The sequence below is a fragment of the Haemaphysalis longicornis genome, unplaced genomic scaffold (genome assembly GCF_048455015.1).
Source record: "Haemaphysalis longicornis isolate Haplotype H1 unplaced genomic scaffold, Haemaphysalis longicornis Haplotype H1 scaffold_8, whole genome shotgun sequence".
NCBI classification, from domain to species: domain Eukaryota; kingdom Metazoa; phylum Arthropoda; class Arachnida; order Ixodida; family Ixodidae; genus Haemaphysalis; species Haemaphysalis longicornis.
Window position 1 is genome coordinate 105607017 of NW_027526445.1, and position 23556 is coordinate 105630572.

Consider the following 23556-nt stretch of genomic DNA (forward strand, 5'->3'; position numbering starts at 1 on the left):
CGGTCCTGTTTTTTTTTCATATAAACAATATCGGGAGTTTATCAATCGTTTTAGCACTAGTGGGTATTATTTTTAATTGGTTATTCTTCGGGCCATTTTTTTTCTGATGTAACATAATTGCTCGAATTTTACAAATGAACTATACCGTAGACAACTGGGTAAATTTCGCTCTAATTTGATAACCAATATAAAAAATTGACGAAGCTTACACTCAGTGGTGCCAGGCTGGAACTATAGCGAAGTTGGGTGATTTTTGTTGTATGTAAGGACTTGAGGGCACACCCTCCCGCATTGCTTTAAGTTTGAAATCGTTTATTTATACGTCATGTCATCGCTTTTCACTGGTGTAGTTGTAGTAACCGTCACTTCCATCTGTATTGTCGTCCTTCTCATGCATGACTGGCGGGCCCGGACCGGTTTGTCCGCATGCCTTCAGATTTCCTCCAAGGTGGAACGCGTCAGCACGGGCTAGAACCGGCGGCAACCCGATTCGCGAACTCGGGGTCTGTATTGCCAGATATCTTGTGCTCCCTCCTCGATGCCCCAAGGTACGCAAACTTTTTTCTTGCTATATATTTGCGAGCGCCACGCGCAAGCCTGGACGATTCCGGGCGCTCCTCCTGAGGCACATGCTCGCGAGCATGGTAGACCGCGGTCAGTAACTAGGACTAAAGGCATCCTGACGACGCCGCACGCATTGAGGCCAACAACAACACCTCCGCCGTTAAGAATATTCGCGCAGCATTCACTGGTGGTGGAAAGCTGCCGATACGGCTGAGCTGGTGGCCCCTCTCCCTTCTTCGGAGACCCGGCCGTTCCACCTGACATGGATTTCAGAACTTGCTGCCGAAAGTTCTCCATGACTAGCAGGCCCGGATCGTTTTGTCTGCAGCCTTTCATATCCCTCCTAAATTGAAGTGTTTCAGCAGGCGCTGTAACCTGAGCAAATCGGCGTGTGAACTCGCAATCACAACAGGGTACTCCGTGGCTGGGCTCCCCACTTCCGGCGTGAGCGAATGTGAACTGGGGAGAAAAACAGCACGCGAGAGATCACGCCATGAACACTAGGTCGTGTGTTCTCGAAGGTCGCGCTGCCAGACTCCGGGAATTCTTTGCGAGGCTCACGCTCATGTGCGCTCGGTATTTGTTTGTGATTTTGGCGAGCTCCTCACGTGGTGCAAACCTGGCTGACGCCCAGAGCTCCTCACAAGCACACGCTCACGTGCGCTTTGCCTTTTCTATTTGAACTTTTTCTGTGAACGATATACAGCAGAACTAAAAGCTGAGCTCTAGCATTAAACAGGGCCCCTTCCATTTATATCAAATTTTATAACCGGAACCAGATTTCTTCTTTATGAGATGCCTCGAAAACATGTTAACGTTGGTGTAGCTTTGTAGCTACAAAACACGAAATATGACCCTGTTAGCTGTCTTGCAGGGGCACACTAAAGTGGTTTTGATCTTCTGACTTCAACGTACGCCGCGATACTGCCGGTATACACTTGACCGCCCTACGCTTCCTGAGAAGCGAGAAAAACACAAAATATTCGTGTGTGAACTCTGCGTGGAATGATTGGAAAGCCAGGTAATGGGAGTTTCCTTTTTGTTTCCCCGCGAAAACATATTTCACAAAAATATTGCCGAGTTTGATGCATGAAGCTATGCCTCTGCTGTGAGGCGCACCGTATAAAAATTCCGACAACCTGGAATGTTCAACGAACGTCCAAATGCCTACGCATTAATATTTCCCTTTTGCTTTAACGGCAATACGAGCGGGCGTGATCGAATATGCATCCTTCAGCGGCTTAGCCACAGATCCACACCTAGGGATAACACTTGTCTAGTGTCTACTCTTTCCAGGTGTGCGTCTTTTTGACGAAATTATGAAATGCAACAATGAGGTATGTGTGGGCTTTCGCCGTTGCGCAGTGCAGCAAACGTGCGGTCTGAATGCGCCAATGCGGTCCCAACAAAGGAAGGGCAAAGTCTGTGCTTCATAACGGCTTCAGGATACCAAAGTGTGTCGTTTCGTTCGGGCATCATTGCACTAGCACGCGCGGCCAGCACCAGCATATCTCTTAAACACAAGTGCGTACGTCTTTCATATTGTAACAACCGCATTTAGATCGTTGATATTGTCACAGATTATGGCCAGCTTCCCGAGAAATATTGTTCACACGACCGCCCGAATATTGCTGTGATTACTGCACTGAAGTAGAAAAGGGCGGGCGGCGTTGCGATGTTGATCTTTCGTGGAATAACAATCCGGGATGGCATTGTCCGCTCTCAATCACGGGTGATCTAACCGTTTCGTCATGAACTGGTAAACATTATTTATTTTATCGAAGAGTTGCAGTTCGGGTTCAGCGGGCTCAAAAAATGACGGATCGTGTTAGGGTTCAGTTCCGGATTAAACACCGTTTTGCTTCTGGTTTTCGGCTCACTTCCGGTTTCACGCCCACGTACACCGCAACCGCCATCACATCGCCGAGAAAAGATTACCTTTAGCGGTAACGTAATTTACTGTTCACCTAATTGCTACTTCTGTAATTACCATGCTTAATTTGAATTGAATTGAATACAGTTGAATAGAACTTAGTTTACAACCTTGTTGCAAGAAGGCCACAAAAAGAGCTGTCGAAACAGCTTTAAGGGCGCTGGACATTTTACACACAGTGTAGCAAGTGACGAGAGGGATTACAAAACAAGTCTATAACAGTTAAAATACTTGTGTAAGACTCACACACTGGTACAACACAAGTGCAGTACAGTTTTTAGTACAAATCAAAGCAATTAGAAATGTCCCGTACACCGTGAAAAAAAATTTTATTACGGGACATTCCGTTTACAAATCATATCACGCAACTCTGTCAATGAAAGTGTTGAAACCGCCACCGTGTGGGCCTCAGTACAAATATGTAAAACGCACTTCTAAGCCTAAGTCCACCTACTCCACTATTAGTCAGTTTGTTCTATGAGCAGTTGGAGTGCCAAGGGGAGGGGGGAAGGGGGGGGAGGAGCTCCTCTCGAGCTCTGCCGGCCAGAGTTTTGACTCCCAGGTCGGGGATTTCCGAATTTTTCAAAATTCAGATACATTACTCTGTTTTTACGAGCTTTCCTGGGGAGAGTGGCGTCATTTAAAATATTTTCTCATCTCTTTTTTACTGTTTGAGTAGTCGGTAATTTTGGTGACATCTCTTTCTTTTTGTGCATGTAGCGTGGAGGGGGGCTCTCTTTGCCACGACGCCGCAGTGCGACCTATCAAGTTAACTTGCGGTTTCGCAGTAAAAGTAGTGAAATTAACATGGCTACTGTCAGTAGTACCTCGCATATTATGGTTGGGTAGGAAAGGTGTTCGGGCAGTGGCCTTATAAGATAAAAGGCGATAGCTCCGCATCGCGGGTACAGTTTTGCACCACACTACCAGCATAATTACTTTCAGCACATTAGCAATGTTACTCTGTTTAGAGCCGCTATCTAGAACCCAGTGTGACCACAAAGTAGATTCTAACACCCCGTCACCGGAACTTTGGTTATCACCCATTTGTAATTATTCGGTTATCGGAAAAACATAACGAGAGGGCGCTATGTGTGTAAACTAAATTTGACAAATCCATCCGGTTAGCGGGTAGGTCTTACACTACGCGTAGTTGTCGATTTGCTTAGTCAAACATATTTGCTATGATTTTGCAGCTTTGATTGTGTGCGAGTGCGGTAGCTTTCTCCGTATGTATAAGAGTGTACAATTTCACTTTGTAATGTTATACCGATCTGTTCTTTTTGTTTAACATTGTGTAAATGATTTACCAGTTTGCTTTGTTATAAATCTGTGTACCGTTATTTTTTTGCAGCATCGGGAGGACTGTGATTGCATTATTGTAAATGCATGATGCCGTACTCTCTTGGGCTCGGGAACATTGCGAAGCTGGCTGTAGCCTTATTTCCGAGAGCACTGCTCCTTGGAGTGAAAATAAACAAATTGAATTAATATAAGCAGTCAGTATTTGTATAGTGCCGCCCGAGACGACTTAAGAGTGAAGAAGAACACGATTGGATACTTGTCGACCTCCGTCCCGTATACCCCACATGCTGGCACGCTTTGGGAGCGCGTACCTGCAGCGCGTAACGAGGGTTTGCTGGTAAATAAACGTCTTTACGTTCCGCGAAGCACTCATGCATTTGCCGGTATCGAATTCCGTGATTGAGGGCCCGCTTTGCGCAATAGTAAATAGTCATGGGAAAAGGAGGAGAGCCAAATGCACGAGTTTTTTTCTTTCTTGACTCTTCTCCCACATATTTCGTAGAGCCTTCCCTGACTGCCTCTCAGGAAGGCTGAATAAAATCAAAAATGGCTGTCCGGCACATAAAGTAGTGGCGAAGCAAGGCGGGTAAATGCGTCGGTCACGTTTGGTTAGACTTAGCTCCGTAACGGCGCGCAGGGACCGGTACTCGAGCTTGCGGCCCCGTTTGGCGGGCAAAAACGTGATGTCTGAATGAAGAAGGCTGCGTCTATATTGTGGCCAGGTCACCAAGCGCTTCCGCCTTGGCAGAAACGCATTTTATGTCTTCCGCGAGGATTCCATCGAAGTTCGTGACCAACGGCTGGCAGAATAGAAACCACTCGGCTTCTACCACTTCCCGCTACCTCCTCTTTTTTCTTAAATTTGCGCTTATGCAACGTGTGGCAGTGGAGCGCGCGTGTTACTGCTTGCCTCTGCATCGATGAATTCTTGCCTGCACGCCTGCGTGTGGTTGGTCCGCGCTTTCTCACAAATCAGGCTTCCCCCCGGAGAGAACAAGCAAGGAAGGCGGAACTTGAAGCGAGTGAAAAGTGGGAGCCGATGCGTCCTTTGTGCATCGGTGATCGAAAGAGAAGTGGTCTCTTAATGCGGAGAAAAAGAAAACATTATTATTTAGCCAGCCCAAGTAATGGCCGTCGTACCACGGCTTCTGCATTGGGACACGGCTGGTCCGTCGATCTCTACGAGTCCCTAACTAACCAGAAGGCAGTTCAGCGCCAAAGGTTATTGCGTTGACCTCACGCCAACGCCCTAACCTTGGTTAAGCCAGACTTCCCAGGAAGCACTGCGGGAGCTTAGGTGCGAGATTAGGTCTTGTGAATGGCACTCGCCGTAAAGATGACTCACTGATGAGTGGGAAGGGCAGGGGAGTGTAAGGCAAGTGTACGGGTAAAATGTCACAGCTGCTGCAAAGACTGACAGCTCTGTGTACATAATGCATGCTAGGCCCACATCACACTGCACTGCATGAACGCCGGTCATTAGGAACGAGGAGTGTGGTTTTGCTTTCAGGGAACTCCTAAATAATGGGAAAGAATTGCGGGAATCATTGATGGTCGCCAAAAAAAGAAAAGCTATTCCTTTATCTTTTTTTAATAGAGATTTCGCTTTACTGCCAGAATTGCTGATTACAACGGTGAGTGGGTGGGTGATCTGAAGGCGGCGCTGAAGGCATGCTGCCCAACTGCTGAAGATCGATCCTTTGTTGCAAACGGTTAGTTACTCTGCACATGCACACACGGGTACACGTGTTGATACTGAATTGGATGTTGTGTATATGCGCGGAGGTAGATTTGTAGGCAAAAGCTGCCGAGGCCTTTGGTTTGCCAATAGATACGCCGCATCCATACGGTCCATATATCTCCTTCTCCCAAAAAAGCGCGGTGTATGAATATCCAGTGATTTCATAGAGAAAAACACAACTCGCTTCCATTGTGATTGGGTGCAACGGCGATGTCAAAGACTTGTGATGATGCTGACAATGGAGGGCGGAGGCTCGCAACGGTGTCAGCATTGGTCATTCGATGGGGAACTACACATGAACGGCGATAACACTTCTAGTAAGCTAGAACGCGGCGGATAGGTGTCGGCCGTGATTGGTGCAGCTAACGGGACAGCAATGCCACGTGATTGCCGGTCTGAACACATCATCTGAAAGACCTCATATATCTACTCTTGCGCTCACTTTGGAAGGAGAGTACTGCGGGACTTATGTGCGGCAGACTACGCTACGTGCACGTAATCACTCTACTTGCAACAGATGTGTTTAACATCATGTGGTGCACATAGATACTCGCAAACGACTTAAATGGCAGACGCGTCCCATCCAAACGCTTTCTCGAACAAGTCGTCCAGTTGGGTGCACACCCAACGGCACGATTCGGCAGACCCTGCGCAGCGAACGCTGTTCGCCGCAGGGCAAGGATCCGCGTTAAACGCATGCGCGCGAAATCGCTCCCAGGGGATTTCGTGCGCTATTATGCAAAAGGGCGCCTGCGCGCGATCACCAGCCAAGCGCGAGGAGCTGGTCTCTCCTGATATCAGAGCGTGAAATCTGTGTCGTCATCGAGGGTGAGAGCTGGGCAGAACTAGCCGCGGTGGCCGCTTGGGGAAAGAGGGCAGGCTGTGAGAGAAGATTGGTCAACGCCTTCAAGACGGCGGGAAAGTTCGAGGTACTTAGCGCACTGGCCACGTGGAGTCATTCTGGGGTAGCGGTCATTGAGCCTCTTAAACGTGCCTGCGTTCGGGAGCGCGTGCACTCCACGATGAACGTCATTCCCTTCGAGCTTTGTACTTCGGCAAATGATTTCAAAGGTACATGCCGTCTACGAAATGTAGGTAGCGCGTGCTATAAACAACTGCCGCTGACACAGAGTTCTTAGTTTCGTTCGCGCCAATGTGTTAAGTACGAGCCACCATCGATTCGCTCAGGAAAAAGACACGGATATGATGGAAGACATAATAGAGTAAGGTTTCTGTCTAGTTGGTAACCCATAGCTCGTTTGTGTCTCTTTCCAGCGGTTTGACGCAAGAGAACCAGGGTGGGTTTCTGTACATGTCAGAGGTCAGGTTACCCTAACTACACACCGGCTTGAAACAGGCGCGAGAAAGACGCTTTTAAAACGAATTCAACTCATAACTGCACTCCCGCGATGGCTAACCGTAGCTTTTCAGTGCACCTCTCTTCTTGAACACCGGTGCTTTACTACGCTGTGCTGAAGCGCAGGTTCAATGTGCATGATTTTTTTTCAGAGCGATAAAAGGAGGGTATCTCGGGATATGTGGAGTTCTCGAAATCCTGGTTGGTGTAGATGCAGGGTGGCTTCATCAATATAATGTTTTGTTTTGTTGTATAAACGTTGCTACGGCGGCTACTGGAACAAAAACATTGCCGTGGTAACCACCCGCATAGCAATTGTTGGTGCGTGAAATTTTACGTCGTTCTGAACGGGTGTTTCAAGTTGGGCGCTGCTGCAGCCCCCATGATGCTTTCCTGACGTCCACTTTTACCACGCCGCGGGGGTTGCACAAAAACCAGGGATGAATGCGGTTTGTAAGAACCGAGGCCATCGTTCGCTTTAGGAGATCCCATGGTGCTTCCTAAAGGTTCGTTCATCTATAGTCTCTTTTAGTGCATGCTGAACTTGCTATGTAGTTGCAGTATTACGAGGGATTTTCCGTCCAAGAATAAATTTGTCCTGTCGTCTGAAATACTCTAAAGTGGTTTTTATAATCACTAATAATGTATTTTAGTTGACATTTTATTAATAGGAAAGATTTATTTTTGTATTTATTACTATTGTTGATTTCATAATATTGTTATTGGTGCTACCAAACTTAATTAAATAAATCATAAGGACCAAACACAAGTTCGGTCCATTCGAAAGATTGCCTCCATGGAATCATACTTAAACAACCTTTAAAGCACACTTCGCTCAAATAAGCTACATAATTAGGAAAAAACGGAACGGCCATGTGACCCACTGGCTGATTTCCCGCAACAGAACCTGTGATGTCATTTGAGCCCAGCTGTGCGAATGGCTGAGGCCGGAAAAAGCAAACGCAAATTAGGCATGGATAATAGGCTTTCCGAACGAACTATTTGAGCTTAAGTGTAATGCATATTTATTCTACAGCAGTAAGAATGGTGCGATAAGCAATGAAAGTTACGAAAACGCACGTAAGCGTAGAAGTACCGATGGGCACTGCTGTTGGTACTGTGCGCACTGTGCTTGTTTTAGCTGCAAGGCACTCCGCCGCTTAGAAGTTGTTTTACAGGACACTGGCCGATTGGCGTTGTCTTACGTGACCTTGTTTGTCGAGGATACCCTATGTTTCGAGAAGCGATCCATTTTTACAGTAACAAAAACAAGTCAGGTACAAATAAACTAAAAAACAAAGCAACGGCGGAAAACGGTTCGTGGATGACTGTAGTAGCGCCATCTGGGAGGGCTAACGGAAAGCAAGGCCGCAAACCCGAATGACGCAGTGGAAGTTCGCTTGAATACACGCGCTTTCGACTTCATTGCTGCCATTAAGAAAAAACTCACGGTTTGGCGGGAGAATAAAATTTTAACCTAAATCAACTTCTCAGTGAATACGGCATCATTTGCTGCCGGACAAGCGCTGGGGGCGCTATGAAACGCGAAATCTTTGGAATAAAACAAACTTGTATTCTGTCTTCATGGCTCCTTCCCGATCCTCTCCCGGGTATCGCTATTGTCCCTCCTACACTACCTTCACAATAATTATTGTTACATGGCGCCCGACAGACGACAGTAACCATGGCGAGGAATGATGAATGATCTTTTTACAGCTTATTAACATGGCGGCCAAGCCAGAGCCCGCGCAGGCAGCGCGCACCCACAGATCTTCGTCGTCGTAGGCTGGGATGAGAGAGTCACGTTGCGTTGCCCTTTTCATCGTCTTCTCGTGACAATATCATAAGCCGTTACGAAAGAAATTGCTCCTCGCGTTACCAAAATGCCGTCTCGTCTTGTCCCTTATTTACCACTCCTTACTCTCCAAGCGATCACTACTTTGGGTTTGATGTTGATATAGCAGCGTTGGTGGCCGAGCTCCCTGAGAGATTGCAAAGTAATAAGGGAGGCAAACCGGGGTAATGTGACAACATAATTTTCAACCGTATACAAATTATGGCTTGTTTCCGGTCTTCCTGTAGTATTAAACACGGTAACGCTTCATAGCGGAAGGCGACACGGCATATAAGGCGTGTAATATAACACCCGGTATTTTTAAGCCCTAGCGTTTGTTGAACGTTTCGCAAACCGAGTGAGTCGGTGGGGTTTCGATTTGGTTTTCTTGTTATCTCGGCGTCTGTCCTTTTACTCTTCAGGAAAAGACCACCAACCGCTCCCTTCCACATAGTCAATGGGGCTTTTTTCTGCCGTATGCTTTCAGAGCTTGCTCTCTCTTTTATTTATTGAGGAGTACCCGTCCAGCCTACTTTTGCATCGTGCCGTAGCAGTACTAAAAAAGTTCAGATAACGCTTTGATAAGTTTATTACCTTGTATTACAAAACGCCTTAACTCCAACAGGCCGAATTGAATCATGTAGGTTAGTTAGAACAGCATAACAATTTTTTTAGCAGAGCCATCAAGATAGCAAAAATCGTAGTGTTAGTTGCATCTAGTCTTTATACCTCGCTCGCGCTTCTTCCGCTCCGGAGGGGGTTTTATTCATCAAGAAAAGCTAAGAAATAATACAAAACTATAAATTGCGCACTATTCAAAGTCACCAGAGACGCTGCAAGATAAATGACGCAGTCATGCATGTCATAACTCCCTGCGGACCTTAGAGCGAAGCTACCAAGTGGTACCTGTAGCATGGTCTTGTTGTTGGCCTGCACCCACACGAACTAGTATTTGTGACGTCATGGCGACGTGCAAGAAAGTTGCTGGTGAGTCCCCACGGTTTCTTGTGTCTTCTGCATTACATAATTTATTTCTCAAATTTTCGCATCATAACTGCAGTTTCTGTTATCATCAGGTATAAGACTTTGTCCTTTTAGGATAATGTGACTTTTAGCAATATCAAGACACCAAAAGAAGTAATGTTGAAATTAAAATTTAATTGAGGATCCATTGTTGGTTCTTTAGGAAGGCGAAAGCTTCTGCTCCCTCTCCCTCCGGAACCTGAGGCTGAGCCGGGTGAGCACACCCTGCAAACTCCATTCTGCAACTATGGCAAGTGGTGGCGGGAGTCACGGGACCCGTCGGGAAGGTTGCAAAGGGAACTGGAGCGCCGTGCTCCAGATTGACATCACCGTCGGAACGCCACGAAGGTAACTGTTCCTCTAGCTCAGAAAGCAGCTCTCTCTACGCCCTCCCTCCGTTCTATCATTATGTGCTGTTATATCCCTCCTTGCATTCACAGATCGATGTGGGTCGGTGGCGCGACGGCAAAGCCTCGCCGACATGCCCCAGAAATTGCTCACGGTAGCAATAAAAACATTGAGGAGTCGGTAACAGATATCGACAAAGAATCCAGCGGCGACGCACATTGTGTACATTGCACTGCAGGTGATTGATTGTGGGGTTTAACGCGCCGACGCAACGCAGGCGATGAGGCACGCTGTAGTGGAGGGCTCCGGATTAATTTTGATGACCTGGGGATCTTAAACGTGCGCCGAAATCTCGTACACACGGGCGTTTTTGCTTTTCGCCTCCATCATAAAAGCGGCCACCGCGGCCGGGAATCGAACCCACGTCTTCAGGCTCAGCCGCGCAATGCCTCAGCCGCTGACGCACCCCGGTGGGTCATTGTACTGCAGGTAGCAGCAAATAACCCTGACAACGTGGAGAGTGCAATTAGGCATTAAATGCAGTCATGGCCATATGAAATGCGAACATAAAAGTGTGATCCAGATGACAAAAACCGAAAAACGCCGTTCATGGCGGTCGAATAATTGCACCTTATTGGTATATTTAGAAAGCCAAACTTTCCAACTTTGTTACTGTAATTACGCCAATTTCACTTTTATAAAAACGAATCGCTTTATTTGTATGACCTAATTCGTATTTTCGTGATCCCGGTTCATTTGTCCATGACTCTACATGTAACAGGGAGAGACCATGTTATATATGAACATATACGTACGCTGCCGATCGTCCAATCTGAACCGAAATTCAATATATACCGTTCTCGCAAGGACATTGTATTTGAATTTTGACAATTTTCTGCGCAATAAAAATTAACTAATAATAAAGAAACAGTAGGCTCGACTCATGTGGATTGACATTTTTTTTAATAAGAGGGATAATTTGCCCTAAAATGGTGGTGTTGACTTAGAGTGGACCGTTCTTTCCTGCGCTGGCAAAATCTGTCCCACGAAAAAGGCTCCTTGAAACGGCCTTCCGGAATTCCCAAGGGTGGTGGTGAAGCTAACATGGTTACAAAAGGGGTGACACCTGCTTGTCACATAAAAATTAGGAAACTTTTTTGGAGCGCAAACCAGTTTGCTATGGGACGTCGTGTTGCACCGCCAACACTGGTCACCGCTGAACACCTAAAAACACATCGGAAAGCGGTAAAATTTGTGTGGGTGCAGTCATACAAGAGTAGTTGAACCCTACATTTCCAATTTTTTTTAGGATTCACGGGCGATAGAAACAAAAACTGTGCATAGTAACTCTTTTATACTACAGAAAAAAAATTATTCCGACCTAACAAATATTTATGAATGTTAAAATTTGAAGAATAGAATGGCAATAAAAAGCTATTACAAAAAGGTAAAAAAACCAGCATGCTTTAAGAGCACATTATTATTCTGTCGTTTCCTGCAAGGGCTACGTGAAAAAGAAAATCGTGTTTTTTGTTTAGGATTTAACGTTTTGAATAACCTTTAATTTTTTTTTCTTATTTTAAACCCTTTAAATCCTGTAACATAAGTCAGTTAACGTTCGTACTCACTGTTCGTCTTCGTTGCGGGGCTCGGGTAAATTGTGTAGGATTAGACTGGATTTGTTTTCATTTCAATTTATATAGCCAGTTTGACAAAAAGTCGTTTACAGGAATAAAAATGGAGGTAAGCTTGGCGACCTACCCGCTCCATATGAAACATTTAAGTGTGATTTCTAGAACTGTGCGTGGAGAAAACGAAAGGCGTGGTTAAAGTATTAAATGGGCCAGCAATTGCAAAACTGTACTGACTCCTAACGCTCTTACAATGCGATGAAGGCAAACAGATTAGTGCTGAACACGCCATTGCTGCTCTGGTATTTTGTGCGCCGCCATTCTGTTGGTGCACATCGGTCCGGAGTCCATCGCTCCATACTTCCAATCGATTTAATTTGTAGAACCGGTGAAGAGTGTAGTGTAACGCGTTCATTCTATGCGCAATATTGGTGTGGGGCATGGAGTAGCACGTGGCCAGTGGTTTGCATCTGTCCCCTCAGTATCATCGTCATCGTTTCCCTTTACGACGTTTTCTTGCGGCTTTGCTTCGGACAGTTGGGCAATCGCTCTTGCTAGACCTACCCTAATATCAAAAACGTGCCTTGTTACTCACTTACGTTCAACTTGAAAAATTTGACCCTGCTAAAATTCCCCCTTTACTGATGTGTATGTGTTTTTAACACACGTTTCTATGTAGGAAGCCACAACCATGCAATTCGCTGGGTTTCCATTTAGTCTGGCACTATCACCCCGCTCTGGTGGTCCACAAGTTCGGTGCATATTTCGTATTTGAAGGGACCCTGGTTGAATTACCGCCCCGCGCAAAATTTACCCAGCTTAGTCTTCCTACGAAATTACGCGTCACGCCTAGAATTCATCGACTCGTTCACTTCCCCCTTGTCACTCATCCATTCAGCGCACTCTGGGCCAGCCTTCTTGTTTGCCATGGATGGTGGATTTTCGACCAACGTAGTTAACACGTTCCTCGATTTAAAAATGCGGGGTAAAGTGACCTAAAAATTATACGACGACTATGAGTGGCTGAAAACTAGCGGAGATTGAACTTGACCGGAGACGAGCGCATCAGTGTCGAAGGGTCGGCACGGCGTCTGAGTTGCTCTTGATTGTATGTTTTTAACGAGAATATCCTTTGCACATCTACTCGTTGATTTCAACCGCTGTGCATACAAAAATACATCTCCTTTCGCCCTATTCGAATCATGGTCACCTAATTGCCTCGACATGTCTGAATACATAATCTAGATACGCCGGTTGATTGCTGTTGCAGCTCACGCCTTGTAAAGCCCGCAATGGCTTTTTCGTCGTGTCCTCAACATGACCATTATGGTGAAGTAATAAACAAGGCGTTGAAAATGTCCTTTATAACAAATAATGTGTGCTCCGCCAGGTTAAGTACCGAAGAATCGTGGAATTGGTTTTCAGGCATTTCAGTAGGTGTGGCTGCGTTTCCAAGGAAAAACTCATTGAATACCTCATACAATGTGAGAGGAACAGACTCAACAAGTCCTTCTTTTATTTTTTCGCTTCTTTTAATTTTTGTTCAGGCCTAAAATAATTGCCAAAAGCACAAAAGACAGTTTTATGGAAAATTCCCGGCGGTGACAAGGAGAAATTTTCAAACGTAATGGGGAATTGGGCATATTTCACACGTTTCCCGGCCGCGGCTGCTGCTTTTCTGACGGAGGCGAAAAGCAAAAACGCCCGTGTACACGAGATTTCAGCGCACGTTAAAGATCCCCAGGTAATCAAAATTAATCCGGAGCCCTCCACTACGGCGAGCCTCATCGCCTCATTTGTTTCGGCGCGTTAAACGAATCAATCAATCAGTTGTCTCAGATCAAGTTTCTTCACTGCGGAGCGCTCCATTTTGGTCTCGCGACGTACCTCATATCCAGTCAGAACCGAATGGTTTTTCCTGGTCAACGTGAATGATTAAGTAAAAGATTTCTTTTAGCTTCAGCAAAATTTATCCCCGTTCCAAACTAACCAGTTAAGGTCATCATTACTTAAGTAAGCCAATTTTAGTGAAAGTTATAACTGCAGTCGTGACCGAGTGGTTAAGGACAGGCCGTCGCCACCGGGGAAATAGGATGACGGGACCCCGCCACCAGATATCCGCTGGTACAAATTGGTAAGGTGTCCCTCGCTTTGGCACCCGCTGTCTTAATAATGTGCTCTTAGAAAGGAGCTCTGATGACCCCCATCTGCCCATTGAGCAACTAACACAGAGGCTGCCCCACATAATAATATTATCATTGTTATTCCCATTTCTAACTTTCGCCAAGGGCCTACAATCAGTGAAAACAGAAGGCTAGTTAACAGCTACTGCTTTTTTTGATGGTTCCACATAAAAGAAGGAGCAAGATCTCTTGTAACTAGCGAACGCTGAAAAATTCCTCGTGGCACATAAGGCTTATCAGGTGTTTCGAAAGCAGAGGCAAGGAGGTGCTTATTAAAAACATCATTATGCAACATCGCATTTGCATGACTTTTTAAAGCAAAGCTTTCTACCTCTACCAGCCAACGGCTCCTTCGCGGCGTGCGGGTGAAGGAACTCCCAATGCGCCTGGGGATGGCGACGGTGGTTTTCACTCATGAAGCAGAGTGTAGATGGCGCGGCGAATGGTTACCTAGCGTTCCCAAGCGCCTACTCACACAGGTGGTCGCGTCAGTGGTATGGCTTTGTCGTCTGCCTTAGCGAATGTTGTTTTGGGCCTGTTTTGGAGCAGCTTCGCGGCCATTGCGCACTTCCTTTGCACGGCTTGATTAACTTGTTCGACAGCACCTCCTGGTTAACTTGGACCGGACGGAATTAAGTGGTCGTAAGGCAAAGATACGTTAAGGATGGGTTTGAAGGGCGGGAAAACAAAACGTAGAGACAACATACAGACATTTGGCCGCTTGAGAAACGATACCTTTTGCGCACTGCTTGCGACGAATGGGACTCCGTTTTCTAAACGGGTGAAAGCCAAATTCGGTTGTGTTTTAGGAGGCATTACAAACGGCGAAAGGAGCAACTGGTTCTGATAAATTTCGATTATAAAAGTTCTCTCAGCTTTCTTACCATTCTAAAGCATACTCATCTAACCAGTTTAAATCGGTACAAATGAGAACCAGTAAGCTCACATGCCGAATTGTTTTGGTGTCTGCGCTTGTGCCGCGCGGTGGTGTAGCCCCAAACTAGCACATCATGATAGCTAGGTTGCGCTGTCTCACCTTTCGAAAGACTCTCCTCTCCGTTTTCTTTCTGCTGACGCACGGCCTGATTGCAGCGGCGGCGGGCTCGAGCCCGGGCGTGGCTGACGCTGCTGCGTTCGGGACTCTGCCCCCGCGAATTCCTGGTAACCGCTGGCAGAATACCTGGTTTCACTCTTTGTAGAGCCACGTGTGTGAATTCAAGTGACGTTGCATGGGCAATTGTTGTGGGAGTCGTTTAAAGTTTTGCTTCCCACCCACCTTCACAGCGTGAATTGGAGGCAATTTTTTTCGCGTTCGTTTTTTGTCACGAATTACTTTATCCGCCTTGTTTTCGGCTACACCAGGTATACGTCGATTTTGTTGCTTTCGTTCCTTCCTCTGGCGGCCTGAATTTTGTTAGCTAGCAGACTGGCACATGCTACAGATTTCCTAGTATCAGGCTTAGGCACAGCTGGTGTGCACCGGTTTTACTTACGTGTCAGGACGTTCAGGTCTCACGCGCCATTTATTATTCTTCAAAGTTGGCGTTTCATATTCATAGATTTGTGAATTTTGTGTAACGGGCACATTGCCTTCAAAGCTCCCGTTTCTTGGCCAATCCTCCAAGTGTGTATGTACAGCCGGTGAATGTTTCAGTAATATCACGGGAGCGTCGACTGACACGTGGTTTACCGCCTTATCACGGGAGGAAGCGGCAAACTAGCGAGGGCATCGCATGCGCAGTACACTCCCACCAGTGCAACCGTCATCTGATAGGCTGTTCCCGCCCACACGACACATCCACTTTCCGCTCGTTATCAGCCGCCTTGCCGTGAACAAGAAGCACGCAAAATTAGTGTCACAGCAACGGCACTCAAGACAGCCGGCTGATTATCATGGGACGGGGCTGTGTCGTGCTTGCGGGAACAGCCTGTCACACGATGGTTGCACTGGCTGGATCGTTCTGCGCATTCGATGTAGTCTCGCTGGTTTTTCGCTTTCTACCGTGATAAGGAGCTGACCCACGCATCAGTCGACGCTCCCGTGATATCACTAAAATAGTTTCCGGCTGCACAATGAACAAAGCCACAATAGCGACAACTTTTGTTTGGCGCTGGCAACGTGCGAAAATAGCACAGCTGGTAGCACTTGGCTAGTACTGTGCATGCCCGAGTTCAAATCCCATATGATCTCGCGTGTGTCTTTATTTATTCACTCTTTACTGCTGGGGCTGCTTTACTGACCGGACAAATAGAACTACTATTACCACTTCAACAGTGTCGCTTTTTTGCACACTGATCCACTTAAGGCTTTCATCGTAAAACAGCAGACGCACCTCCTGTAACCTAACAGTGCTTATACGTACCTATAAAAAGGCGCATCGTATAAAAAAGAATAAAACAACATCAACCCTACACGCTGCGTAATAATGCTTGCGATTCTCGCGAGTGTCGTAATTCCAGTGTCCTTTCAACCAACAAAACGGGTTCGATGCACCGGTACCGCTCTCTGCTCTAAAGCAGACGGCCGTTGGGCAGGTGACAGTTTCGCTGGCGGGGTTTTTGCGGCGTGATCTCTCTGCGTTTTGACCGTTATCTCCCGTTCCGTGATGTGCGGGCTACAGGCCCGGTATGCTCGCTGGTCGAGACAAGAATAGTGCTTTTTTCGCTCACATCTGAGCGGGAAAAAAAAGGTAAGAGGACGATTTAGCGCTCACTCGTCCGCTCTGGAGCGCGAACTTAGAAAGCAGGACAACGTTGCAAGTGTGCGTGACGAAACTGGAAGCAAAAGCGAAAACGAAAAATTCGGGACGGTGAAAAGGAAGACGTATTTTCCGAAGCGACGCTTCGGGTATAGCGCCGCTTTCACCTCTTACTGGATTTTCACTTCCTATTTATGGTGTTCTTCTTTGCGGGCGTTTTTTCGTTGTGTCATTTTACCTGGGCGTGAAACAATTTAGTGTTTTTGCTGCTTGCGTGCCTGCGTGAACGTGCGTGCCAGCGTCCTAGCCCGATAACTCGATCGTGTCATGCGTTGCCTCTTCGAGTCACGATTACATCAAGGAACGAAAATAATTGGTACATCTGGATTAACCCGAATAGAGAGCGATGAACTTTGAAGGAAAAGTTTGACCAAGTTCGTGGGCTTATTAGAAAACCAGACAACTCACAACTTTACAACCCACTATAATGATGGAGAGGTATTATGTGGGTAGGACGAAAGAGAATTACACATACAGACACACCGCTGCGTTTTTAGACGGAAAAGAATGCTTTGAGAGACGTTTCTGAAACTCCTAGACATACCTTTACATCTTTCCGCTGGAACGTCCGTTGAGTCTACATCATGGCCATCACTGAATAATCACGCCTCAATGCTACTCAAGTGCTTCAAATATTATTGTAAGGTACCAGCGACAGTCCGTTGCTACAAGGACCGTTGTTCGAAGCGGCAATGAAGACACAATGCTGATGTCGTTCATTCCAAACTTTTTCGCGTCATAATAACAGACATGCCAAATTTAACCCGAAATTCTAACCATTACGCAAAGTTGGAAGAAAAACAGGTGATAGGGGGTCAATCAGCGGCCACTTGGCCGCACCGCTACTGTGACAAAACAGGGTCTAGTTTGTGCGATTGTCACTACTGACAAAAGCTACCGCCAACAATAATGACTTACCTCTGGTTCAATTCAATAACCCCGTTTGAATGATATCATGATTACGGGACGCCCTATATAGCTACGCCAATCGCAGGCTGTGCGGCTCTGCAACAAAGGAAGGAGCCAATTCCACGCAGGTGGGCAGTGCTCCTTGGAGCGGCACTACACAGTATTCACATTCGCACCTTTTTCGGAAAAGGCAAAGAAAGCATGTGCAACGGTGCCTGCACGCGATTGGTTGCCGAGGTGTGATCGACGCAACCGCCTTTGCGGTGTGCACGAAGAGGCAGTACCCATTTTGTTTTGCATTTCACTTACCAACATGCTTCTGTTATAAATTTAATGGCAGTACGTGCGCGTGTGTGCGTCAGGTTTTAAATAAAATATTTCCCTTTTTATGAAAGAGGCATTCCCGTATTTTGGGTGTCATGGCTTGCTGTCTTTTATCGCGAGACCAATCCGTTTACGCAGTCTGAAGAGAACTGCTACAATCCACAAAATGGCGCGACCAGCCCCAGTTTTCAGCAGCGTAACTGCGGCCTCAATGAGCGTAAGAGAGATCCCATGATTGCTTGTCAGCAACGAGAAGAGATTGCGGAAAGAATATCAAGGAGGCGCGCACAAGGTGTGGACGCCGAAGATGTTAAAAATATTGCAGCGAGATTTTATTTGTAAGTTTGCATAGGCTGGTTTTGTCAGATATAAAGGTCATTTCTGGGCTGGTTCTTTTCGTGTCATTCAGCTTTAGTGCAAATGTCAACTGGGCGTGCACCACTCAACGCTAACTTTTGTTCGTCGTATTGCTTTGTGTTCCGTATATTTTCAATACATTTTGGGTTGTGAACTTGCTCAGCCTTGTCTTGGGAAGCTGTAAAAAATGTGACATTTTGTTTTTTTTTATAATCGTATCTATACTTCTTTAAACAGCGGTAAAAAAGTTCGACAAATTCTCTCTTTATTTATGACTTTATTCATAACATGTGGTTTTTGTATCTCATGCCTGGCAGACGCCTCCGGTTCTAAAAACGTTTTTTTGTAGCGTGCTCTCTAACCACGTATCCCTAGGATAAAATATCTGTGTAATTCTAAAGGGCGTTATTACCTAATCATAACTTCATCGGAAAATATAATGCCGACACTAGATCCTAGCAGCAGGAATAGCTAAAATATGCAAATTACCGTTAAACACCATGAAAATGTCAAAATTCGAGGTACGACTGGTGAAAGCTGCTTTTTTAATTATATGGATTGTGTTATATCTTCACAAACTGCGCTCTCACAGTACTTACCAAGGTATGCCCTTCTCAATTTCCTATCATCGTGTCAAGGGGAATATATATGAGATTAGCGCCCGCATACTTCCCTCCTTCAAGTTTAAACAAAGTTTACCTGTTTTTCAAAAGTACACACACTCGGCTGCAAAACTAGGCCTTGTAGGTCATGCCAGAAAATATATCAACCCCCTTCCGCTATGTGAAGAAGGATGACCAGCGAAGCTGGGCTCGTTCCAGGGCGCACGCGAAGCAAGACATGTTCGTTGGCAATTCGCGATTGCGCATAGTTCTTAGAAGATGAGAGGAATGAATCTTCGAAGGCATCGAGCGTCCCTGCCCCTGGCATCTCACTGGCATCCAACTGTGTGTGCATACCACCAATCCAAAACCGCCATACAACGGAGGACAGCCGTCAGGTCGCATAGAGCCGTCAGGCGTCCACGTTGAAATCTCCCACCAGCACAATGGGCAGGTCAGAGAGGAGTGCGGGAATCCTGGTGGCGCGTGCCCTCTACCCCTCTCCACCCGTCTGCCACCGGTGCACGCATGAATGAGGGGGAGTGTTCAAGTGCTTTTACAACGGCACCGGCCAAAACGTTCCTCCAGGAGCCTTTCAATAAGGCTACACAATACACTAACTATGGAGACGAAAAAATTCCGTATGAATTTGACAAAACACCAACTATGGAGACGAAAAATTTCCGTATGAATTTGATGACAGAGAGGACACGTGGAAACCAAGAAATCAAACGCTTCGACGTAAAAGGGTACAGAAAAAATACGGGTGCTCTTATTAAGCTCGTAAACACCAATCACGATATGCACCGAAAGGTACCCGGAAACAATAACGAAAAGCCCTACGCCAAGAACTAATTTCGTATTAACTGATCAAAATGTGCCTCGTCGGTCCCGTCCCTTAGAGCGCTGCCCACTAACGGCATCCCGGTGTCCGTATTCATGACAATAAAACACCGATAATATACCAAAAAATATTCCTCCACATTTCCAGTTGTCAATATCTACGAGCGGGACTTTTACAAAGCGCTGAATCATCGTCGCTTGCATGCATCCTAACTTCAGTGACTACAACTGTACGTTTCGTACAGCTAGAACAGGCGCCGAACATTCTAGTGCGCAGCGACTTTGCGGCCTCTGCTTCGCTGTGGCTGCGGCGACGGGGTCGTAAAGGAGCGAGCGCAGACCAAAGGAAAACGGCGGAAGAAACTGCGGCGAAAGTATGAGGGAGTGGACAGTATGCTGAGCCCGCACGCGAAGCTCGTCGCTGGCGACGCTTGCACAAAGTATGAGACGGTGGCAGTGAGACATGCTGCTTGTTGCGTGGCTCATCCGCATCACGTCACATTTTCAAGGCAGGTTCGAGCGCGGTTTACAGCATGCTCGGTGGTGGCGACGAGCTGCGAGATAACAGCAGAGTATCGCTCGTCGCCGAGCGCTCGCTGATCACGTGATCACTTCCCGAGACGTAGCAGTTATGCGTCATGACCGAGAAGAATGCACATTGCGCTGCGCACAAATTTCTTTGCCGAGGATAATAATCATGAACCATTTTTTTCATGTTGAAAACAGACCGGAGACTACGCCCATTTTTATAAAATTGTATTTCTTGTGTGCAGCAGACATTCAAAAAATGAACATAGAAAGGAAGGTACGGTTTTCAAGTTGTAAGTAGATCTTATTCGAACGATCATTAAATATTTTGCTTCAATTTAATATTGTTCCGTTTTGCTTAACGTGAGTTTGAGGGACCGAACTACGACACCGCTTCAGAACTTTGCATTTCAATTGTTTCCCAAAGATTGAAGGTACCCGAAGACAAATTTCGCACATTGTTCGCACTTTTTGAAGACGGTGTGAGGGCGTTTACAGTCGTTTCATCCGGAAGAAATATTACTATTCTGTGTTTAGCAAGGGACATATGAAGTTTCCATTGTTTGCTCCCCCTTCCTCTCCCTCATTTACTTACAGTTCTTGCTATCCTTCGTAGTACCATGATAAATATTTTATTGTTGCGTGCATGCCGTGGAAAATCGTTGGTACAGATGATCATCACATCTCATCACCATCTTTATGGTGCCGCTTTCTAGGCAAGCACAAAGCTGGTCATGCACACACAACGATTTCAGCCACTACTATGATTTCGCCTCCGTGCTATTTGCCTACAAGATTTAACGTCCAGCAGTAAAAGTTGTTGACCATCACTGAGAAAAACTGCGTCCGAAAAACAAAGTGAGGAACAAAAAACATGCATGTGGTGTGCAGCGTTCAGCCAGCAACAGAGTCGATGTGCGAAATTAATGACTAGACTATTTTAGGGCTCGTGTCGCAAAAAAAAACGATGGATTTTAGATCTGGTCAGAATATTTTTGTAAGCCGTTCACTGCCCCTTTAATATTCTTTGGCATTACCTCTAAAAGGAGAATCTTATTAAATTTAGGAAAAAAAAGACGTTACATATTACTGATTTACAACACCTTTTCGAAGACAAAATAAACCCTCATGATAGGTGGTAAGTTAATTAGTAAGCTTGGGATGTAAGTTCATTTGTATGATTACTTCATTTCCCAATACGCAACTTCGGTTACACGTCGTTGCAACGTAACGCAAATACCCCGCGTGCATAACACGCTCTCCCGAGAGGTAATCCTCGTTATGTCGGCGGCTTACCTCAAAGCCGCAGAAATTTCCGGATACGTTACCGAGGAAATCAATTTCCGCCACAGATTTAGCCCGCCGATAGCGATGCGTGCATTAGATATTGAGGCCGATAAAAGACTCGCGCGCACAGTAAGGAAGTGTTGCTTTTTTGGAACAGATTTTATCTTCTTTCATGGCAGAAAGGGGGTCGGCGTGGCATATGGCTGTTCAAGACGATGGCACGATCAGAACGTAGCTTCATTACGAAGTTAAGGCCGTGAAGTACGCTGCGATAAGGTATTGTGTGGGTATAAGAGGCCACATAAGTTCTTTTACCGAGGATCGGCTTGACAGAGCACATACCTGCAAGTTCTTAAGAGTTGGTTGTAAAACTTACCGATGAGGACCAGGGCGCAGAGCACAATCATGATGGAGTTCAAGAAAAACAAAGGTTTTCTTCAGGGCACTCAAAATTCTTTCTGAATCCGCACGTGTCACTTTGCCCCGCAGTCTCACTCCGTGGACTACGCACGTAATCCTCGTATGGTCACAGCAATAATAGCGCACTGCAAACCACACCACAGATGCACGGCCTCGGAGGGCCTCGCAGTAGGCGAAGACGCACCGTGCAGAGCTAGTAGTTAGAAGAGTCTCCTTGCGCGGCGAGGCAGGACACCGTTAGTGGCAAAGACGGTCCGGCGTTGTAAGAAGCACCTCTCGCGCAACCAGAAGACACTCTTTTCCGTCCAGGAAGGATAACCGTGAGTCGCACGTGGTTATTTCAGAACATGGGCGTTTTTTGATACCGCCGTCTATTTTAGCGGACGACGACCGGTGTTTGGCCGGAGAGGGGGACTGAACTTGCCTCGGAACTCGATCACGTACGACGACCGCTGCTGAGGATCCACTGCGCACCTCCCCCAGAGAGAGAATTCGAAGACGTGTATTTAGGCTAGAGGCCTCTGTATAGTAGACGACGTAACTGGCCGGGGTAAGTACCACGAGAGGGGGGTGGTGGCCGTGCGGTCTATCGTGCGGACAGGAGCATCTGCTGGAACCCTCGGGCACGAAATGCGAAGCCCGAATCTGCGACTAAAGCGGGCTCCAACTAAGAAAGAAAAATTTTCTTCTTGTCTGTGTGCCCCTCTCTCCTCTCCCTCTCCGTGAGGCTTCGAAAGCGACGGTGTGCGGTTCCCCTCTCTTTGCTCTCAAGTCTACACTGGGAACGGTTTTTCCTCGACTGGTTCCCTCTTTCCCTCGCTTCAGCCTCTGAAGCGCGTTCGCCATCTTTCCCTCCGCATCTCGCTTTTCTTATTTGCTCTCCATCGGCCCCGTTGCTTATGCATTTCTTCCTCTCCTCCGGCTCTTCTCGGCGTTTCGGTCGGTTTCGCTTTTCTTTTCTCATTCGGTGGCCAGCCGCTGGAACGCTGACCCAATTTTCGGGACGCCGCCTCGAGTCGGCGGCCCGTTTCCGCCACGGGGACTCTTTGCCTCCGGGGCCGCTCCCATTGGACGATTGTGGTCACGTGACCACCACGTAGCATACCTCTTCCCCCTTTTTGTCCGGAACAGCAAAAATACTGAACCACCACCCTCGGCAACGTTCGACGATTCGCGCGCTTTTCTCTATTACTTCCGAAGCACTGCTGCACTGTCCGGGTCGGCTTTCGAATGGAGAATAAGAAGCCGCGCTACAAACCTGCCCGGCAGTCACACGACGTCGCATCCAGGCGCTTACGCACTCGAGCGCAATAAGCGTCTATATAACACTGCCCGCGCTAAGGAGGCCAGTCGGACGCGCCGGAACATAATCGCGTTTCGGAGTCCGAGCCGTACGAAGAAGGTAATCAGCGAAAGCGAGCCAGATAAGCCTTCCGGGAATTCGGTAACGCTCTGGCGGGCCCTCTAGCCGCGTTTCCTCTCCTTCATTGTTTCGGCTCGCCTTCGCGCGAACGTTCTTTAACGCCTATTGTGCATACGTGTTTTAAGGAGAGCAGGCTTGCGCCAAAGGGTGTCTCCAATATGCAATTTTCGCCAATTAAACACGCC

General features: G+C 46.8%; 1 protein-coding gene across 1 annotated transcript in view; it reads right to left on the reverse strand.

Annotated features, from left to right (window-relative positions):
- LOC144150049 (uncharacterized) overlaps positions 1 to 23232 on the reverse strand; it is a 107252-nt gene extending 84020 nt beyond the window's left edge. The window contains exon 1 of the mRNA XM_077681847.1: positions 21905 to 23232. Coding sequence (XP_077537973.1) covers positions 21905 to 21935 — 31 coding nt within the window. The 5' untranslated portion in view covers positions 21936 to 23232. The remainder of the gene's footprint in view (positions 1 to 21904) is intronic.
- Between the last annotated feature and the right edge of the window lie 324 nt (positions 23233 to 23556).